A 19,363-nucleotide genomic window follows, 5' to 3' on the forward strand; every position below is an offset into this window, starting at 1 on the left:
TCTGGTATGGACCCCAAAGAATTTACTTTTGTTTTTTAATTACTTAGTTTAACTTGTTAAGCTGTTTGGCTCCTCATTTAGCCAGACAAGGGGGACTAGTGACCCCAACAAGCCGACATTCACACTGAATAACCTGAAGAGTGATTCCCTGCCTATTTCTTGCATGCATTGTTCTCTAAATTTGATACTAACTTTCAGGTGCCCCCTGCTATTAGCCATGTGCTCCTTTGGCTAACATTATTTTCCTATCAGGATCAGAAAAGCCATGGGGTGGTAAGAAAGGAAGGTTACCCAGCTTAGTAGTATCAATAATAATAATGATGATGTGATACATAGTTACATTATCTTTGTAACATATAAATAAGGCTATATAACTTTGCAGCAAACCTCCCTTCACTCACCCTACTATCTTTCCAATTTCAGTCTTAGCTGTGAGTCTTCTAAAGGATTGCCCAAGTAATTATATAGAGATGTAGACTAGAATAGTACATATAAGACAGTAGGTTATAATTCAACATAAGTATCATTTGCAACTTGCTTTGTTCACCCATAATATATCTTCATTTATTTATATTATTAAGACACATAGCTCACCTCGTTCCATTTAACTACATAACATTTCATTGTAAGATGAGATTTTTTCCTTTTTACCTTACCAACAATTTGGCATGGTTTTCAAATAATTTTTTTACCCATAGAACTCTTTCTTAAAGTAAACTTAAATATTCAAAAGCATAATTGATGATACAAATACATTTGTGGCTATTATTTATGACTGAAGCAGAGATGGGGCTTCTGCAGTGCCAATCATAAGCACATGAGAACATGTTGTCTTCTAGCAATATAATGTAAGCCATGATTGTAGTTGTAAATTTTTTAGTGGACACATTGGAAAAAGAAAAGGAAACAGGTGAAATTAATTTTAATATATTTAACTTAATCAAATGTATCCAAAATGTTATCATTTTTGACAAATGTGGCATTAGCTACATTTAAAGTTCTCAGTAGTACATTGTAGCTCATGTCTACCATATTGGATGAGATAGCACTGGAGTGTATCCCCACATTGATCCTTCACAGTGTCTTTGAGGCTGCTCAATAAAACCATGAGGTATCTGCTGACTGCATTCTGAAACGCTTTCTCTCAGGGTGATCATTGAACATCTAAACCAATGTACCCACAAACACTGCAAAACAATAATAACCAAATGATATCTGTGGTATATTTTTCTTTCTGGACAATATATACCTAGTCCTTTGAGTATTTCATCTATGGCATTAATTCTCCTACAAATCTTTGTATCTTTGAGGTCATTAAATCCATGAATGATCCTCTTCAACTGTGGTATCCAGAGTGCAACATGATGCTTCCATGGTGATCTGAGTCGGTGGAATAGAGTATCACCAGGAAGAGTCTCCCTTCCTTCTTTGTTTGATATCCATGCTTCCCTTCAGGGAATATTTCAATATTACCAAATTCCTTTACTTGAAAGCACAAAAAGTATCTTAGGATTTTGTCTTCAAATTCAGCTTGATTGTTTTCACATTAAATATGTCTGTCTTAAAAAAATAAATATGTCATAATAATTTCATGATCAGTTCAAAGTATTCAGATCACTGCATAAGTTATGTCAGACAATTCTCATTATACTTAACTATATGAAGTTCAAATTTGGAATTTGGAGACTATCAGATGTATTTCCTGTTCTTCTAACTTGCCCATTTTGGATCTGTCAGACTCTTACCATCTTGTAAGAGTTGGCTGAAACATTCTTCAAATTTTCTCCAGCAAAAATATTGACCTCTTTTAACTATGTATAACTGTTTCTGCTTGTGATAGTATTTATTACATCATTCCCATTTATGTCTATTACCTTCCTTATTTTTTTTCTATTACCTTCTTTAGACTGAATTTTAGAAAGCAAAGTCTGTTTTTATTTTCCTTTCCCTGTGGTGCATTGTCTGGCACAGTGGTTAAGTGTGTGTGTGTGTGTGTGTGTGTGTGTGTGTGTGTGTTGGAAACATACTTGGGAAGATAGGAAGTTGACAGAAAAAGGATGAGAATTGGAGAAGAAAGAAAAAAAAAAGGTAGTCAGGCTTTTAAACCTGTAACAAATTAGATCATTTTTATCCATTATCTACTAACTTGTGAAATACGGTAATAGACCATGAGAGTTATGTTTTCAAAGCATTTGACACTAAATCCCACTATAATCCTTAAGACATATTCCCTCTTTTGCCATTTTTCTGCTTTGTTAGCCTTCACATTTTTGTGACAACCATTCATCTGGGAGGCTGAGGAAGTTTATAGCCATCACTCATTTATTCATTCATGAGCTGTAAAAAAACATAATTTTAGATGAAATGCCATATCTTTGTTACATGAAGTGTCATTCCTACATCTCGACATTTCAAGTGATTTGATCAGATAGATTTCACACCACTTATAACTTAAGAGACAAATGTACAATATGTACAAATTGTTATTTTTAAAGTTCTCCATTCAGCACCCACATGGCTTTATATTATACTTAATTTCTTGGTTTGCTTTTTGAGTATAATGATTAAATCTACTTAATAGACTGCGCTAAGTTCAAAAGACAGACAGTGAGACAAGTAGTTATTATTTCCCAGCAAACCTAGCCATGCCTCCTTCCCTCCCAAAGTATTGATTATACTTTGTAAAAATAAGAAATATTTTTCCTCAAAAAAATAAATGCAGAACAAACCCTGAAGGGTTAAGTTTTCCATTACCTTGCCTCACAGTGCTCAATACATATTTAATGTGGTGTTGATATCCAGGCACTCCATGGTAGCTCCAGACAACCCTCTGAAGTAGACAAAACTTGTCCTTCCTGTATCCCAATCTCCCCTTTCAGGAGCCCACTTCTCCCTTGGAACAGGTCTACTCTGCCCCTCAGATGTGAAAGTATTGTTTGCTTCTTGCTGAGAATTGTCTTTTGTGATCTATCAGTTACAAAGGAATCTCCTAACTACCCCAGCATGGTAATTAAAAAAATTAATAGACAAACCTGGCACACAACCATACAGTTGATTCTCATTTTTGCAGTAGTTCTATCCTATGACATTGCTGTGAACACTGAGTTACAGAATGCTGAAACACTCTTCCTGAGGGAACATCATTAGGTTCTTGTGAGCCTCTGGTTATGTTTTCATCCACTGATCAATATACAACTGTGTTTTATGCATGTTTTTGTTTAAAGACACTTTAATATATACTATTGATTCATTAACATTGAACTCACCGCCAATCTGACTATATAATTTATTCCTAAAAGAAGTTTATCTAACACATGCAGTTTCTCTGTAAAGGACATCACAACTTTCTTACATTTAGGACACTAAACAACATTTCAGCACTGTACTTGGAAGCTGTTGTAAGCAGAGAAATCACCAACAAAAGGCACCAAAGTGCAAAAATATGTGCCACTAAATGAATGCAAAAAGGATACTTATTTACAGTATAAGAGCTGAAACAAAAAGAAGATGAAGCTTCTGTACACATTGCATGGTACAGGTCTCAGCTGTTGGACCTCAGCTGGGAACACAAGGTTAGGTGACTCAAGTTTTTTCCCACGCTATATGTCTGTGAAAAATGATACAGGCATTGATTTGGGGATTACAAAGAAACTTTTTGGTGTGTAGGCACCAAAATTGTTAAATTGTTATTATCATAACAGTTAATTTGGTTGCACATGATACTTTTGAAAGAAGGTCAGGGAAACAGTAGGGCCTGATAAAAGTCTAAAGTTTTTTTTTTATTTATTCATGAGAGACAGAGAGAGAGACAGAGAGAGGCAGAGACACAGGCAGAGGGAGAAGCAGGCTCCATGCAGGGAGCGTGACGTGGGACTCAGTCCCGGGTCTCCAGGATCAGGCCCTGGACCGAGGTGACGCTAAACCACTGGGCCACTGGCGCTGCCCAAAAGTCTAAAGTTTAACTTGATAAATACCAAACTGCCTGAAAGGGCTCTTGGAGCATTGTAAGATGTTTAAAATTTCAAGGGAAACACACAGATGTCTCTCAGATATTATGTGAAATAATAGCCAAAATTAGCTCACAGTTTAAACATTAGGTTGGTATATTCCTTTTAATAATATCTTATATTTGTGAAGCTGGGTTTTGGGTGGTTGTTGTGAGAAAAAGAAGGTTCAATGAATGCTTGGTTGTATTCCAAGATTTGAGAAGTCATGCAATGTGTACCAGGCCCTAAGATGTTAAGTCTAATCAACTTAATCCATTTTTTGTGATCTTACTGCTTAACACATCTGTTTGGTTTGTGGCTGTTTTTTTTTTGTTTGTTTGTTTTTGTTGTTGTTTTTAGTTAAGAGGCATCTTGAAAAAATTACTGAGGCAGAGAGAATACTTGAAGCAGTAGAGTTTGGGAACCTACAGCCTAAGTGTTTTTTGGTCATTGGCAGGCATGCTTGTTTTCCTCTCTCTACTTCAGTTTCCTTATCTGCAAATAAGGATAAATATTGCCTTGGCTATAGAGCACTAGCCTAGACCTGGCATTGAGTAGGTTCTTGAGAAATATTTTTCTTTTCTCATGCTGCTAGGATGAAGTTTCTTATTACAATCAATTAACGAAATAGAATTTGTTAAATAAATGAACAATATTATTAAAACTGAAGGGATTGGAGTTACTCATCAGAGCTAGAAATGAAGAACTGGAAAGGCTTTTGTGACAAAACTGATTTTCCTTTTGCAGATTGCTATTATCCAGTTAATTAACATGGTCCCATAAGAGTCCTAGTTTTGATTTCCTAACTCAAGTCATTAGAAATAATTTCATATAATTTTTCAGAAAAATTTGGTAATTCGATCTTGGTCATTTATTTATTATTTGTTGAATGCTTATTAGAAGCCTCACACTGTTGGATGGACCCTGAATGGATAGGTGAACAAAACAGAAGTCTCTGTTTTCAGAAAATTTATATTCCTCTGGTGGGAGACAGAGAGTATAATAAGCAAAAATATAGAACATGCTGGACTGTGCCATGGAGAAAACCAAGGCAGTATACAGGGATAGAACACGAGGTGGGTATGAGTTTTATGAAGGATGGTCACTGATTAGGTAGCTTTGGAGAATAGACTTGGAGAAGGAGGAGGAAACAAACCATAAAAATATTAGGAAAAATTGTGCTCCCAGCAGAGGGAAAGGAAGCCTAAAGACCCTGCTGAATGAGATGTGAGCCATTGACGTGTTCCAAGCTACTTAGCTCTTCAGGGATTACCAGCCTGACTCTCCTGGAGAGAGTAGAATATATGGAGGAAAAAACAGTAGCAAGGAGATCAATCAGGAAGCTTCCAGAATAACCCACAATAGAGATGCCAATGGCCAATCATTCTTGCCTGTGAGAGGATTTTGTTCTATATTGATTTTAGGAAAATGTAATTCCAGTATTCTGTTTGGGGAATCCTTCTTCTGGTGTCACCCAAACTATCCTGGTGCTTTCCCATGTCCTCATATTTCTGTTCCCAATGGAACTCTCATATAAATTTGAGCATTTCTTTTAAATGGCCCTTAATATATGTTTCATGTGTCTTGGTAAAACAACTCTAAAACCTGCAGTCTTTTCTCATTTTTCTTTACTCCAGAAACTGTTGTAGAGAAGATTAAGCACTTGATTGGGAGCCAGAAGCAGGTAGATTGATTCTGTACTATAACTGATGTGTGGAGTGACCCTGAACAAGCACATGCTTTTCTTGGGCCTCTGTAATAGGCACAAGTTAATCTCCTAGAGGGGTGGGGGAGATTTTAGGCCAAATACTTTAATCATGCCATTTTACAAATAAAATCCACTTTTGCAATCTAACAGTTAGATAATAGACCTAGGAGACCAACTGTAGACCCCAAAGTGGTTTTTGATGGTTATAAGAAGCCTTCCCAGGGAGCACAGAAAGGCAAAATTGAGGCTTGACCCTCAGTTTCCAGCTTCCAATCCAGTGAATTATACATTTTGTTGATTCTTTTTTACTCAATAAACACTACCTAATGATAACAAATATTATTATCTCTGGACCCATTTGCAGACCTTCACTATTTTTCCCAGGTCTCCTTTAATGTATGGAGGTCCTTGACCAACCAAAATATAACACTGCTACTTGTTAAAACGAATAATTCAAAAATAACAGCATGAGAAGTAGACGCATTTACATTCAATTAGCAAACTGCACATGCACAGAACTATTTATATGGGTTGCTTGGATGGGTTTACTGAATGATTAAGACACAAGAAAATATTTTAAGCTCATCCATTTGCCTGGTGTTACTTGTGATGGTTGAAAGCATGGGCTCTGGAGCCCCTTCAATGTGCAGGTGTAATACCCTGGAAAACTGACTGAACAAATCTGAACTTGTTTATATAACTATAAAATTGGCATTTATTATTTTTTTTGGAGGAGAAGGGCAGAGGGAGAGAGAGAATATTAAGTAGGCTGTGTGGAACCTACTATGGGGCTTGAGTCCACAACTCTTAGATCATGACCTGAGCTGAAATTAAGAGTCAGATACTTAACTGACTGAGCCACTCAGGTGCCCCAGGTATAAGATTCATTTCATTAGGTTGTTACAAGGATTAAATTCTTTAGCTGAATGCCTGGCCCATAGTGGTTGATGAAAATTATTTCTATTATTATGATTATTGCAGTTATTAGGTATATATTAAACATAATAAGCATCACTATCACTTATTACTTGAGTTCATTTTTATCATTTACAAAGCATTTTCATATATATATATATTTACCCTAGAATCCTGTGAGGCAGACAATGCAAATAGGAATTATCTCCATTTTATGATTGAGGAGAAAGATAAACAGAAAAACTGTAAATGACTTGCCAAAGACACACGTTTTATGAGTGGCAGAGTTAGGCCAAAAACGTTCAGATTCCCTGGGTCCACGTCTATGATATTATTTCCTTCTTCATTATTAAACTTTGTTTTGGTTTCTGAGCCCTAGTCACTTGAATGAAAGCTCATCATAATTAACCTTATGCTGCCAGGTTGTGTTTGTCATTGACTCATCCACTAAACACACAGATCATTGAAATGTTTGGACACAGTACTATAGGCACTGTCATATTTTCCTTTTTTTCTGTTGAGTGAGGTTTTTCATTTTACTTTTCTCTCTCCTTTTAAAAAACTAATGATGAAAAGCGCTTGCAATCTTGTCATCTCATCTGTCAGCAGAATTTACCAACTTGCTGTAATTGTTCTGCAGTACATTCCAGAAGAGTGAAAAATGATGAGAGATTATTGTCTCTGTCCACAATGAAAATACAACCAGTTATTTGAACCAGGTTCTGCCCACCCCACCCCTGCTTTAGTTAATAAAGTATGAGAACAAAGCCTCTTTCTTCCTTCTTTCTTTTAATAATTCTGTGAAAGAAAATTGGACATCTGTGGATGACTGAGTGAATATTAATAAGGTTGATGGGGAGAGAGAAGGAAAACAAGAAGGATATGCCAAAGCTTGGAAATTACTACGCATAATGTGATATTGGCATGAAGACCCCATTTTATCCCTGTATGACCAATCTGAAGGCTTCATCAATAATCGCACCTGATTAATTACACTGAGGTAGCCGAAGAAACCAGCAGAATAAAAATGTGCCCTTTTGGAAGGGGAATGGGCAATTGCATCATCAATACTACTGTGGTCTGCTTCTTCCTTTTGAAATGCAAAGCCCTAGGAGGTGGTGCCACTGTGTACCAAGAAGCAGATTTTGGTTGACTGTCAGCTGTCTAAGAACCATTGATCTGAGAAGGTCACACTAATGTACTTTCTCCTCTTCATGCACCATCTTCACCAACTCTGAGTTCATCTTTTTAGAATTAGCAGAGGATGATAGTCTACAGTACATGCTGCAGGTTACACCTCAAAACAAAGTGTAACCACTCATGCCTCAGTTTCCTCATCTGTAAAGTGGAGAAAATGGTGTCCACATCACAGGACTGTGAAGAAAACTGTATGAATTAGTGTACATACAGTCATTAGAGAACAGCATTATTGGCACAAGAAAAGCACTTAGTGTATGTTATCTATTATGCTCATTAAAGATAGGGAGTATTTTTGCTTCTGGGTTTATGGATTAAATCATGTCCTCTGACACAGAATGGACAGGGTCTTCACGTAACTACTTACTTTAAAGCCATTCCATAGCTCCAGTTCTTACCTGATTTATAATGTGAAAACGTTAGACACATTTGGGCATTTGGGTCTAAATTCTAATTCTGTTATTAACTAGTTTTAGTGACATTGGGCATGTTGTTTCTCAGAACATTGGTTTTCTTATCCCTAAATAGAGAATAAATTAGAGAATCCTAATAGGAAACCAGACCTGTGCTGATTTTAGTTAAATTGATACTATATAAGAAGGAGTTATTTAATCCTGGATGGTTTTGTGATTGGTAGCTTCACTTTTAAAAATGTATGAATGAATTGATTTCAAAATTCTAAGTAATGGTGATGGCAAACATTTTTTATTTTTTATTTTTAAAGATTTATTTATTTATGAGAGAGAGAGAGAGAGAGAGAGAGAGAGAGAGGCAGAGACACAGGAGCAGGGAGAAGCAGGCTCCATGCCGGGAGCCCAATGTGGGACTCGATCCCGGGACTCCAGGATCGCGCCCTGGGCCAAAGACAGGCGCTAAACTGCTGAGCCACCCAGGGATCCCCGCAAACATTTTTTAAATGCCTATTATGTGCCAGGCTCTCTACACAAAGTACATTACTTAATCTTCACAAAAATCATAGAGAAACTTTTATCAACAGCAGTTCACAGGGGAGGAAATCAAAGCTAAGAGGATTTTTCCAGTGACCACACAGATGCTCATATTCAGGCAGTCTTGACTGTGGAGTCTATAGTTGCAACCTATTCACTATACGGTTTAGTGACCACATCAGGTATTTCATCTGGACTAACCATTGGCTTGGAGATGATCAATTCTTTTTGCTTATTAAGACTAGAAAAGACTTGTAATAGAGCAAAAAGATAATTATAGACTAAGTCTAGGTACAACTTTTGCTATTGATGGTGATTTTCTATCTTAGAATAGATTTCCATGGGTGGAAAAACACACAAATATAATTTTTCTTAAAATTAGAAAGCATGTCATGTCAAGAGTTACAGACTTTTTATACCTACAGGAGGAAGTAATAGAGTTATTGTTGTTTTTGTTTTGTTTTGTTTTATGGATAAATTGGGGTAGCTTGGTTTTTCTGACTCCATTACAGCCAATACCCTCCTCCATAACCCCCTACATGTAACTGCCCACAAGTTCTTTCCTGGGAGCTACTTAGCTTTTGCAGCCACAAAGCACACGGGTGGGTTGAAGGTTATCAATTTAAAATATGCTGATTTTTCTCTTTTCCTTTGTACCTTTAGACCCCAGAAGAACTAGAGGACGATTCTGACTTTGAACAGGAAGATTACGATGTGCGCAGCCGGACAAGTGTTCAGACTGAGGACGACCAGCTAATTGCAGGGCAGAGTGCACGGGTGAGTGGACATCCAGGACTTGGGTTTCATGCACCTACATATGGCAAGGGCAGTAGTCCTAGATCTGTCTGCTATATGACAGAGAAAGAAACTCTAGAGACATATGAGAAATATTCCAGCTTAAAGCATGGAGCAAGAAGCAAAGAAAGATCACTGCTCTGGCTGACGTTTGAATACTACATGACACTCTCTGCCAACCCAAGTGTTTCAGAGATGATCCTGACCAATTCTATTAACCATATCTCCTTCAGGGTAGATTCAGGTAATCAAAGGTAGGTGTCAGGAGATTAATTCCTGGGCATTAAAAAAGGAGATGAGATTCTCCTCCCTTTAAAGATTCATGTTTTATAGGATAAAAACAATTCTGTTATAGATTGGATTTTTATCAGATTCTAATTAGAATTTATTCTAATTCTCTGTTAAGTTTTACTTAAGAAAAAATAACAGAGGAAGAGGTAGTAATTTAGAGTAGAGGTTAGGAAACCCCAGAAAGCTCACACTGATTTAGAAATTGTGATAGAAGAGTAGGAATAGCCAGTGAGAGGTTAAAATAAAGAGGACTCAAAGAAGACTAAGCCTACATTGAGTCAAGAAAATCTTTGTATTTAAAACACAATTTCTCTTTCATACTTTATGTCCCGATAGTCTCATGCAACAATGAAATGATTTACAAGATATAGATGGACATTGATAGGAGAAATGAGAGGAGGAGGAATGTGAGGGTAAAAGCCAGATTATTAAAGATGGACTGGCTTTGATTTCAGATAGACTTGGTTTTGAATTGTAGAGTGGAGTGAGGACCATGCTCCATTACATGTTGCTTAATTTTTCTGAGCTTCAGTCTTTTTATCTATAAAATGTGAATAATAGACTTACTTGATGGGATTCTTTTGATGTTTAATTACTTAATATTTGTAAAATAATTAGCATAGTTCCTGACGTACTTGAAATGCCCAATAAAGGATGACTGAAAATTGTGATCCCTTGGAAGAGAAATTATTTTGGATCACAGATTAGTGACAGTAGAAAAGTACACAAAAGAATATGAAGTCCATTACTTTGAAAATCTTTTGTATACTCTAATTAACCCCCTCCCCTACCAGTGTGAAAACAGAAGTTCATTTAGCTGAGAGGCTTTTGAGTCTATGTTCGCATAATACTAAACCAATTCATCCATCAAGTCATCTCCTCTTCAAAATTAAGTAAAACCAGCATTTTTATGTCAATGACAAAGGGAAAATTTGAGTAATTCATCCAAACATTAATCAATTCAAAGTCAATTTTATTGACTAACTGCAATTCAGTATTGATACAGCCCAGTATCCATTGACTTGTTTTTTTAAAGACCAAGGCATATTGTACAACCCTTATTGTACTTTATAATCACCATCTTGTCAAAATGGCATGATTAGTACCACTTCTTATCAGGAAGAATGCAGTCCCATTGTACTTCCATTTCATATGTCTTACGTTAGATACCAAGTCAATTAAGATGGGTGGAAACAAAAATCAGATAGCACATTTCTATATCATCTATTATTTTTTCACCCAATAGGTGAAAAGACAATAGTGTTTTTTGAAAGATTTTTCAGCATGAATTATGAATATGGTCCAGGATAGTAATAACAAAGTACCCCTATAATCGAGCATTTGCTGATTTGTTTTTGAAATCCATCATGTGATCTGTGTGATTAACTTGCAGCAGACAGCATTAGTTATTGAGTCAGCCTATTTTAGCCTGTAATTATATGATGACAAATCAGAGGCCTAGAATTATGGCTGTAAGTTGGAAATAAGAGGGTGCATTGAATTTCTGAGATGACAGATGGTTGAACTTTTGACCAGAGAAGTATGTTAACTTGGCCAAAATTGTGAAGGAGGCAAACGTTGTCTTTGACAGAGGTAGTTGTTCTTTGCCACTGCCAGTCCTTCTCTGTTAGTGGACTTATTTTGTGTTTTCATTCAGTTAAATTCTTCCTCTGCAAAGGGTAAATTAATCTAAAAGGAGGTTAAGGTAGGAGAAAAGCTTTTAGTATCTACTCCAACATAGCTCCTAAACTCTTTAATTAAAGTGTTTATTTCCTTTATGTATCCCTGTGTACTACTCCTCTATAGCATTTTATGAGAACAGGAGAGGCAGAGAATGATCATTTCCTGATCTGATAAAATGTAGAAGTAATCAGACCCTATGATCCTAGACATGACATTTTATAAGCTGTTGCTTCACAGGTTGATGTTAAAATTGGTCAGCGACAACTCTTGGGCACTTAACCCTGGTGTATAGAATATATTATTTGGAGTCTCATAGACCTTATTTTAAATATGGGCTTGGTCAAGATGTGTGACTTTGGGCAATTTTCTTAACCTGTCCATATCTTATCCCACGTGTATGTGTGTGTGTGTGTGTGTGTGTATGCACAGCATTCTATCTCATGATGTCATTAGGAGGACTGCATGCATATCACAAAATATGTCACAAACTGTGAAGTTGATGAAGAAGATGATGCTGATGCTTAAATGCATAAGATAGTTCTTCATTAGAAGGCTGGTCAAATAATTAAACCTAGAAGAACTTGGACAATTTAGAAAATCATGAAAGTTTTTATGTGAATTAATGAGACAATTACCTCAATTTTCCTATTCATTTTACAGCCTGAGACTGGTAAAAGTCAAAGGACCCACTTTTTAACTACTTATATTTATTATTCTGCTTTACAACTGAGTGAGTAGAAATGGATACATCGAGTTTTAGCCCTTTTAATCATTATGTATAAACATTCATGTGGGGGGACATGGGTGGCTCAGCTAATTGAGTGTCTAACTTCAGCTCAAGTCATGATCCCTGGGTCCTGGGATCGAGTCCTGCATTGGGCTCCCTGCTTAGTGGAGAGCCTGCTTCTTCTTCTCCCTCTTCCACTTCCCTGTTTGTGTATGTGTGCTCTCTCTCATTCTCTCTCTGAAAAATAAATAAAATTAAAAAAAAAAAAAACATTCATGTGGTTGAAGCCTAAATGTTAGACTCTTACTCTGGTTTGAGGAACTAACACTTGTCAGTTTGGAAGCCTATAGACTTCAAAAGTCACTTTTCTCTTTGAGATTAGAAAAATAATCCTATCAAAAGCTCCTGAGATTTAGATTGAATAAAAGATTCTGGGCTGAGTGATTGTTGGCTGTATCAGTGATTTACACTTTTGTTTAATAAGTAGGGTGTGTAACTTCAATCACAAAAAATAGTTGGCTGTTCAGAGGAAAGGCTGGAAACCTGGCATGAGGCACAGGAAATTTTGTGGATTCAAGTCTCTGATGCCACAGTTCAGGGCCCCAGATCAACCACATCAACAATCTGTAGAGCTGTGCTTGACTACTATGTAGAAGCAGCACAAACTCTCAGACTGCCCAGCTGATCACATCACAGAAACAGAAAAGCTGATTTGTTCCCTTTCCTCTTGGCCACGAAAATCACTTTTCTCGTGTTCCCTAGTTTGAGGGAATGAACAATTGTATGTTACATATTTTGTATTCAACTTGATTCGAATGCAGTCAGCCTTTTTTTTTTCTAGCTAGAACAACTTTAATGTGTTAACATTTCAAACTGCTGAGTTACATTGATAAGACCTAATTAAAACTCATGTGTTGAATTTTAATTTGATTAACTTGCAAATTTCACAGTTTGTGATCTACTGTTTATAGATAACCTTTTTTTTTAATTTCAGTTTCAGAAAAGGTCAATTATGAATTCTTAAAGCCAGCAGGAACATTTTAAGAATATTTAGGAAAAGACTTTGACTCATTGATAGCTACATAAGCAGAAGCAAATGTAATGACACTTGCACCCAAGTCACACACCATTAAGTGCATTATGCGGGTCGAGCACCCCTAGAGTCAAAATAACATCTTCTTTTGCAAATCTGCTTTGAAGAGGCCATTTTTTTCTTCAGAATTGTGCCCTTAGAAAATGTTTATCGGTTCTGCTAACTTCTCTTGAACTATGTTGATGCAGTGAGTGGAAAAATAGTTACACAGTCAATCAAAAGATATTTATTGAGCTTCTATTCCTTGCAGGATCCTGAAGCCTCTACCCTAAGGAAGCTCAGAGAGAAGTCAGAAGTAGGACATTAATAGGAATTAGAGAGTAGATCAAAGCAGTTAATACTCAAATCCTTAATTATACAATCGAAACTCATGTGATATAGTCAAAAGAGAAGTGTACACCCTTTAATGCACAAATTAACCCTGTTGAGACAATGAAAGTTTTATTGCTTTCCGTCTGGGGATTAAATGTAGACTCTGGAGGTCTGCTGGGTAGTTTCACAGATTCTTCTATAGAGAAGTACCTAGTGAATGGTTTAAAGGTTGGTGGTTAGGACCTGTGAGGTCTAAGTAAAACATGATTATCAGCTTTGTATGAGGAGAGCATCAGACCATCAGGCAAGGATTCTTTAGGAAAAAAAATACATATTTAACTTCTGCAAATCCAAACCTATCTAAACTGCATTGAGATAGCTGTCTTGTTATTAGTAAAATATTGTATATATGAGTTTATAACCAAATATTTTGTTATATATTAACCACCTTTCTTTAATACAGTTTTTAAAGTACTCTAAAATATTTCTCAAAAATGTGGTGTTTTAAATATTTTAAATATTTATATGAGTCTGGCTTTTTAAATATGGATTTTAATTTCTGTATATACACATGCACACTCACACACCTACACATACACAGAGACTCACATTCTAGTTATATAAAGTCACATGCATGTGCAGAATATAGTAAACACGGCTGTGTATTAGTAAGATGTATCTGTGTAGTTAATAGTCCAGGGATACCTTCATGAAAATTGAAGACACCCCTTACTCTGGCAGATGAAGCCTCATCTCTAGGTGCCCACCCTGGTGAACAATACTTGTGATTTCAGCAACGCTTGTGCCACTAAAATAGGATCATTGTGCAGTGTCTAACCCGTGTGGTTGTGCATGGTGATCTAGTTGTACATAATAGTTAAGTATGATTAGTTAACCTGGATTTGAATCCTATTCCTATTGCTTATTAGTTGTATAATATTAAAAACTTAATTTCTCTGGGCCATAGTATCATCATTAATAAAATAGGAGTAATAATAGTATTAATCTTGTAGAAAGATGAAGTAAATTAAGTTTTTTTTTTATATACATAAGCCTCTTAGCACACTATCTGGTATATATATCTGTATTCAAGGAATCATGTCAATCTTCTATTTATGTATAGTCATACAGAATCTGGGCCCATCCAGGTGTTTCACGGCAACTAGGTAATAAACTAGAGAGGTGGCTGGAAAGGAAAACTAATATAGACATGATGATGTTATATTAACAGTAATCTCATATATGCTTTCATTTTTTTGGACAAAGCACAACACATTCTTTTCATTTGCTGTCTACCATAAAACTTTGTGGTAATTGTTTACTATTCTTAGATCTGAAGAAGTTAAGGATATGATCCAGTAGCAATTAGGTCTTAACCTAAGTCAGTGACAGAGTCCATTGAGCCTAGTTTTTGTGAGCTTATGTCCATTGATATTTTTATTAGAAATCAACTACCTTGGGTAAGGGCATGAGGCAATTGGGTGATGGGAATTAAGTAGGGCACTTGACGTAATGAGCACTGGGTTTTAGATGGAACTTTTGAATCAGTAAATTCTACCTCAGAATTAATAATATAATATATGTTAACCAAGTTGAATTTAAATAAATTTGCATAAATAAATAAAGAAATCAATCACCTTTCCTTCCAACAATTCACTTACATTGGGAGGAGCTTTATAATTAAGGAAGCAGGATTTTCTTGTAAATGTTATTTTGTTTGTCCTTTACAAAAACTGTAAGTTCCCTAAATTATGCTCTCATTGGTGAATATACATATCCCAGAACCAGAGGGCTACCAGTGCTGTCATACTTATTCACATGGTCCTTCTGTGAAGCAGGTTGCACATGGTTCCAAGAGGATGCAATGAGGTGACACTACATATTGCATTCAGGGCTTGCTACATACATGGTGTTTAACAAATATAGTTGGTTGTCTTAATTTGTGGTGTTTATATTCCATAAAGTCACCATGAACACTTAATTAGCAAATATGGAGTCCCTGCTTCTAGAGGAAATAGAGGGTTAAATTCCTAAGAGCTGCTAGTCTGAACATTTTGTTTCAACCAATCAGTAAATAATCGTGTTTAATGAATGTTTCTTTTCAGATACTTTATAATTTTAATTCAGTATCCTTGAACTCATGACCAAGAGCACTATAGCTCATGCCTGAATGAAGCTTGTCTAATACACATATGTTTCTCCAAAAGGCACATCACAGCCTCTATGTACTTAGGGATGCTAGGCAGCACTATAGTTGGGGGCCATATTAAACAGAAAAATTATCAACAAAGAGCACTAAGATGTGGGAAATGTGGCACTAAATAGACCACAGAAAGCACACTTCTTTAGTGCTGAAACAAGAAAGCAGAGAATTCATTATTCAACCACATCTGGGAACAGACCTGTCAGGTGACTCAATTATTTTTTGCAACTCCTTGCATGTCTGTGAATGACCAAAAGCACCACAAGTATTGATTTTAGGATTGCCAATAAATTTGAGTATGCAAATTTGAAAATAAAGAATCCATTAATGATGAGAGTCAGCTGTAGTTCTTGCTTTTCTACATTCTCTTACCTAGCAACTATTGAAAATTGACCTTTGCTTCCTAAACCTATATTTTATCCCATTATAACTTCTCCATACTTCTGGGCTGTGTGAGAAGCCATAATAAATTATTTCAGGATTTCCATAGGGGAGGTATGCCATCCCTGAAATGCCCTGAGTTAGGGGATGGTTTGGTATCTAACCATGGTCTCCTTCATTAACACTCATGGAAATGCTCCCCACTGCACCCACTTAGATTCTCAGATATTGTTTAAAACTCCTCTCCTTCCCAGCGACAGAAAGCCTTTTTTTTCCTTTTTCTTTTTCTTTTTTTCTTCTCTGAACAGATTTCAGTGTTGAAAGAGGTGCACTCTTTCATCTGGTAAAAGTTTCCTGAGACCAAATATAAAAATTGTCAAGAATAGATTCCTTTGAACAAACATATGTCATCAAAGCGACACAGAAGTTCTGTTACTGTCAATGTGCACGTACCTTTTGGATCTCTGTATTTTTTGTGCATAGGAATAGGGACGGGGATTTGAGGGACCTTACCAGTCTGTGCTTTTTCCTTCCTAGGAATGTGAAAACATACTTTCTGGAATGGCATGGCAGCCTATAAACCTCGTCGGGGTCTGGCTTTTCCATTAACTTGAGGCAGAGTCAACCTACTGTCTGTATTTACTTTGTTACCATTGGTCACACTTTTTCTGTAATCCACACAGGCCATCATGGCACAACTACCACAGGAGGAGAAGGCAAAAATAGCTGAGCAGGTGGAGATATTCCACCAAGAAAAAAGCAAGCTGGATGCTGAAGTGGCCAAATGGGATGACAGCGGCAATGATATAATTGTGCTGGCCAAGCAGATGTGTATGATCATGATGGAAATGACAGACTTCACAAGGTGAGGCCCAGAGACAGGAGGATGATTTTCTCATTAAACCCAGAAGTGTAACAGTGTATATTAGCATGTGAAAGCCTGCTGAAAAATTAAACTACTACATCAAAGCAAGGTAGTGGTATTATAAAATTTACATGTGTAAGTCAAACTGATCTGGACCTAATTCTTAGCAGATAGTCAGGAAGGACAGATTCATCTTTGTGATTATTATTGTTTTAATTATCTATCCTAAGTCAGTCATAAAATCTAGCCCCTGAGGGTTGAGTGACTCATTTTTGTTCTGTGCTATTTTGCAATGTATTTAAATACTGTTTTGAAGATGAATGATCATATCCTTTGGGGAAAAAAAAAGTATGTCTATAGGTGTGTGTGTGTGTGCATATATACATGTAATAGTTTGAATGCTAGGTCATGATCTAGAATTAATTTCAGCTCATGTTTTACCTACATATAAAGAATCAGGTTCGACAACCTGATACCATAATTTTGACAGGGAAATTAAAAATTGTATAACTTTTATTCCCTTTTGCTCTAAGCACTGCTTTTAATAAATCAAGAAAAAAAATCAAGAGACCAGTCAGAATTTTGTCAGGAGCCTTTTCTTCACCAGGGGTCATGGCTGTTTCTGCCACTGCAATTTTAATCTCCTCTTTAAAAGGAGGTGACATTTCTGCCCTTCCTACTACACAAAGGGCAAATCAAGGGAGAGCAAACTCACTTAAAAAAAAAAATCTCTGGATTTTGAAGCTGAATACCAGGTGATTTTGGACCAGCCTCTTACTGTCTTTATTTTGCAAAATGGGGAAATAATGCTTTTCTTATCAACTTCACAGGAGAGTTTTAAAATCCTAAGAGGCAATGCAGTTGTAAATTAGGCTGCTATACAAATGTAAGCTATCACTTTACTGTAATTTTGTTTTTCTCTTGGGAAACACAAATACACATGAGCAGAAATATTTTCATGATTGAACATGATATTGGTTAATAAAACTATGTAAGATATATGGCATTGTCAAAATATTACCTTATGGGTGACGATATTTTTAACAATTATTCAATACTTCTAATAAGAGAAGGCTACAATTGATTTTAGGCTATAATAAAATAGAGAATATCTCTGCTTCATCCCCCTTACCCTTTGCCTCTAGCCAATATACACTAATGACATTGCTTGGCCCTTTTCTCTAAATATTTTTAAATTGTTTTTGACTTCAGTGGAATTACTTTAGTGTTATGAGGGTGACCTTTGAGACTTTTAAATGTCATTGTATTCATTAGAAGTTCAAATTCATACATTTGGTTAGTCTTTGTTGGCTTCACAGATTTATTTCACACACATAAAAATCATAGTAGGAGAAAAGAGTGTGAGCCATTATTTAAGTCTGAATGTACCACAAATCAGACCATCCTGGCAACCTCTGTCATCGTTTTTCTAGGCCTGTGATGACTTAATTTGCTTGCTTTCAACATTGTATTAGTATTTTATCTGATGGAGATTATGCAATCCATTAATAACATCACTTGAGCAAATAATCTCATTAGTTTAAAGTGAATAATGAATTGAGTCAGGTTGCTAGTTTAGATCAGAAGAACATTTTATAATGCTCCAGATTACGTATAACTGTGGTCCAGGAAGAGAGATACTTTGGAGGGGGTCTTGTTAGATGATATTAAATAAGATGGACTTTCGATTAGTCAAAGTACAGTTTTAAAAGTGAAAAGAAGGCCACTTAATTTCCTAGTTATTTTATATAATCATTTTATGCTGATTTCAGTAATGAAATGTCTAGAATGCTACTGGCTATCATTTTTTCCTCATTACTTGATGAGTAGTTTTGTAATGTGAGAGCAAAGGGAGGAGCACAGTTATTAATGACCAAAGAAACAGAAGAGGGCATGACTTGGAAATAGAACACAGGAGACCAAGCTTTTGGCAAAGAGGAAGCCAACTTGAACCTTTTTTTCTGGTGGACTGTCACCTGTGTTCTCTACACTTAATTGGATGCATTGTTATTATTGCCCTTATATTTTCTGCTTCAAAGAGGAAAAAATTTCAGCTGTATACCTCTAAGGAGCCCTATGTACTATATTCTCTATTTAAAGGAAAGGAGATAGTTGGTTAGGAATTGAAACTTGAGGGGCGCCTGAGTGGCTCAGTTGGTTAGGTGACTGCTATTTGCTCAGGTCATGATCCCAGGGTCCTGGGGTTGAGCCCCACACATGCTGGATGGGCAGTCTGCTTCTCCCTCTCCAAAGCTTGTGC

At 36.3% G+C, this 19,363-nt stretch overlaps 1 protein-coding gene across 3 annotated transcripts in view; it reads left to right on the plus strand.

The window, feature by feature from the left end:
* CTNNA2 (catenin alpha 2) overlaps window positions 1–19,363 on the plus strand; it is a 1,087,920-nt gene that overhangs the window by 999,905 nt on the left and 68,652 nt on the right. For all 3 annotated transcript variants that reach the window (XM_041757142.1, XM_041757144.1, XM_041757141.1), the window contains exons 14-15: window positions 9,417–9,530; window positions 16,922–17,103. In XM_041757142.1, coding sequence (XP_041613076.1) covers window positions 9,417–9,530; window positions 16,922–17,103 — 296 coding nt within the window. The remainder of the gene's footprint in view (window positions 1–9,416; window positions 9,531–16,921; window positions 17,104–19,363) is intronic.

The sequence above is a fragment of the Vulpes lagopus genome, chromosome 5 (genome assembly GCF_018345385.1).
Source record: "Vulpes lagopus strain Blue_001 chromosome 5, ASM1834538v1, whole genome shotgun sequence".
NCBI classification, from domain to species: domain Eukaryota; kingdom Metazoa; phylum Chordata; class Mammalia; order Carnivora; family Canidae; genus Vulpes; species Vulpes lagopus.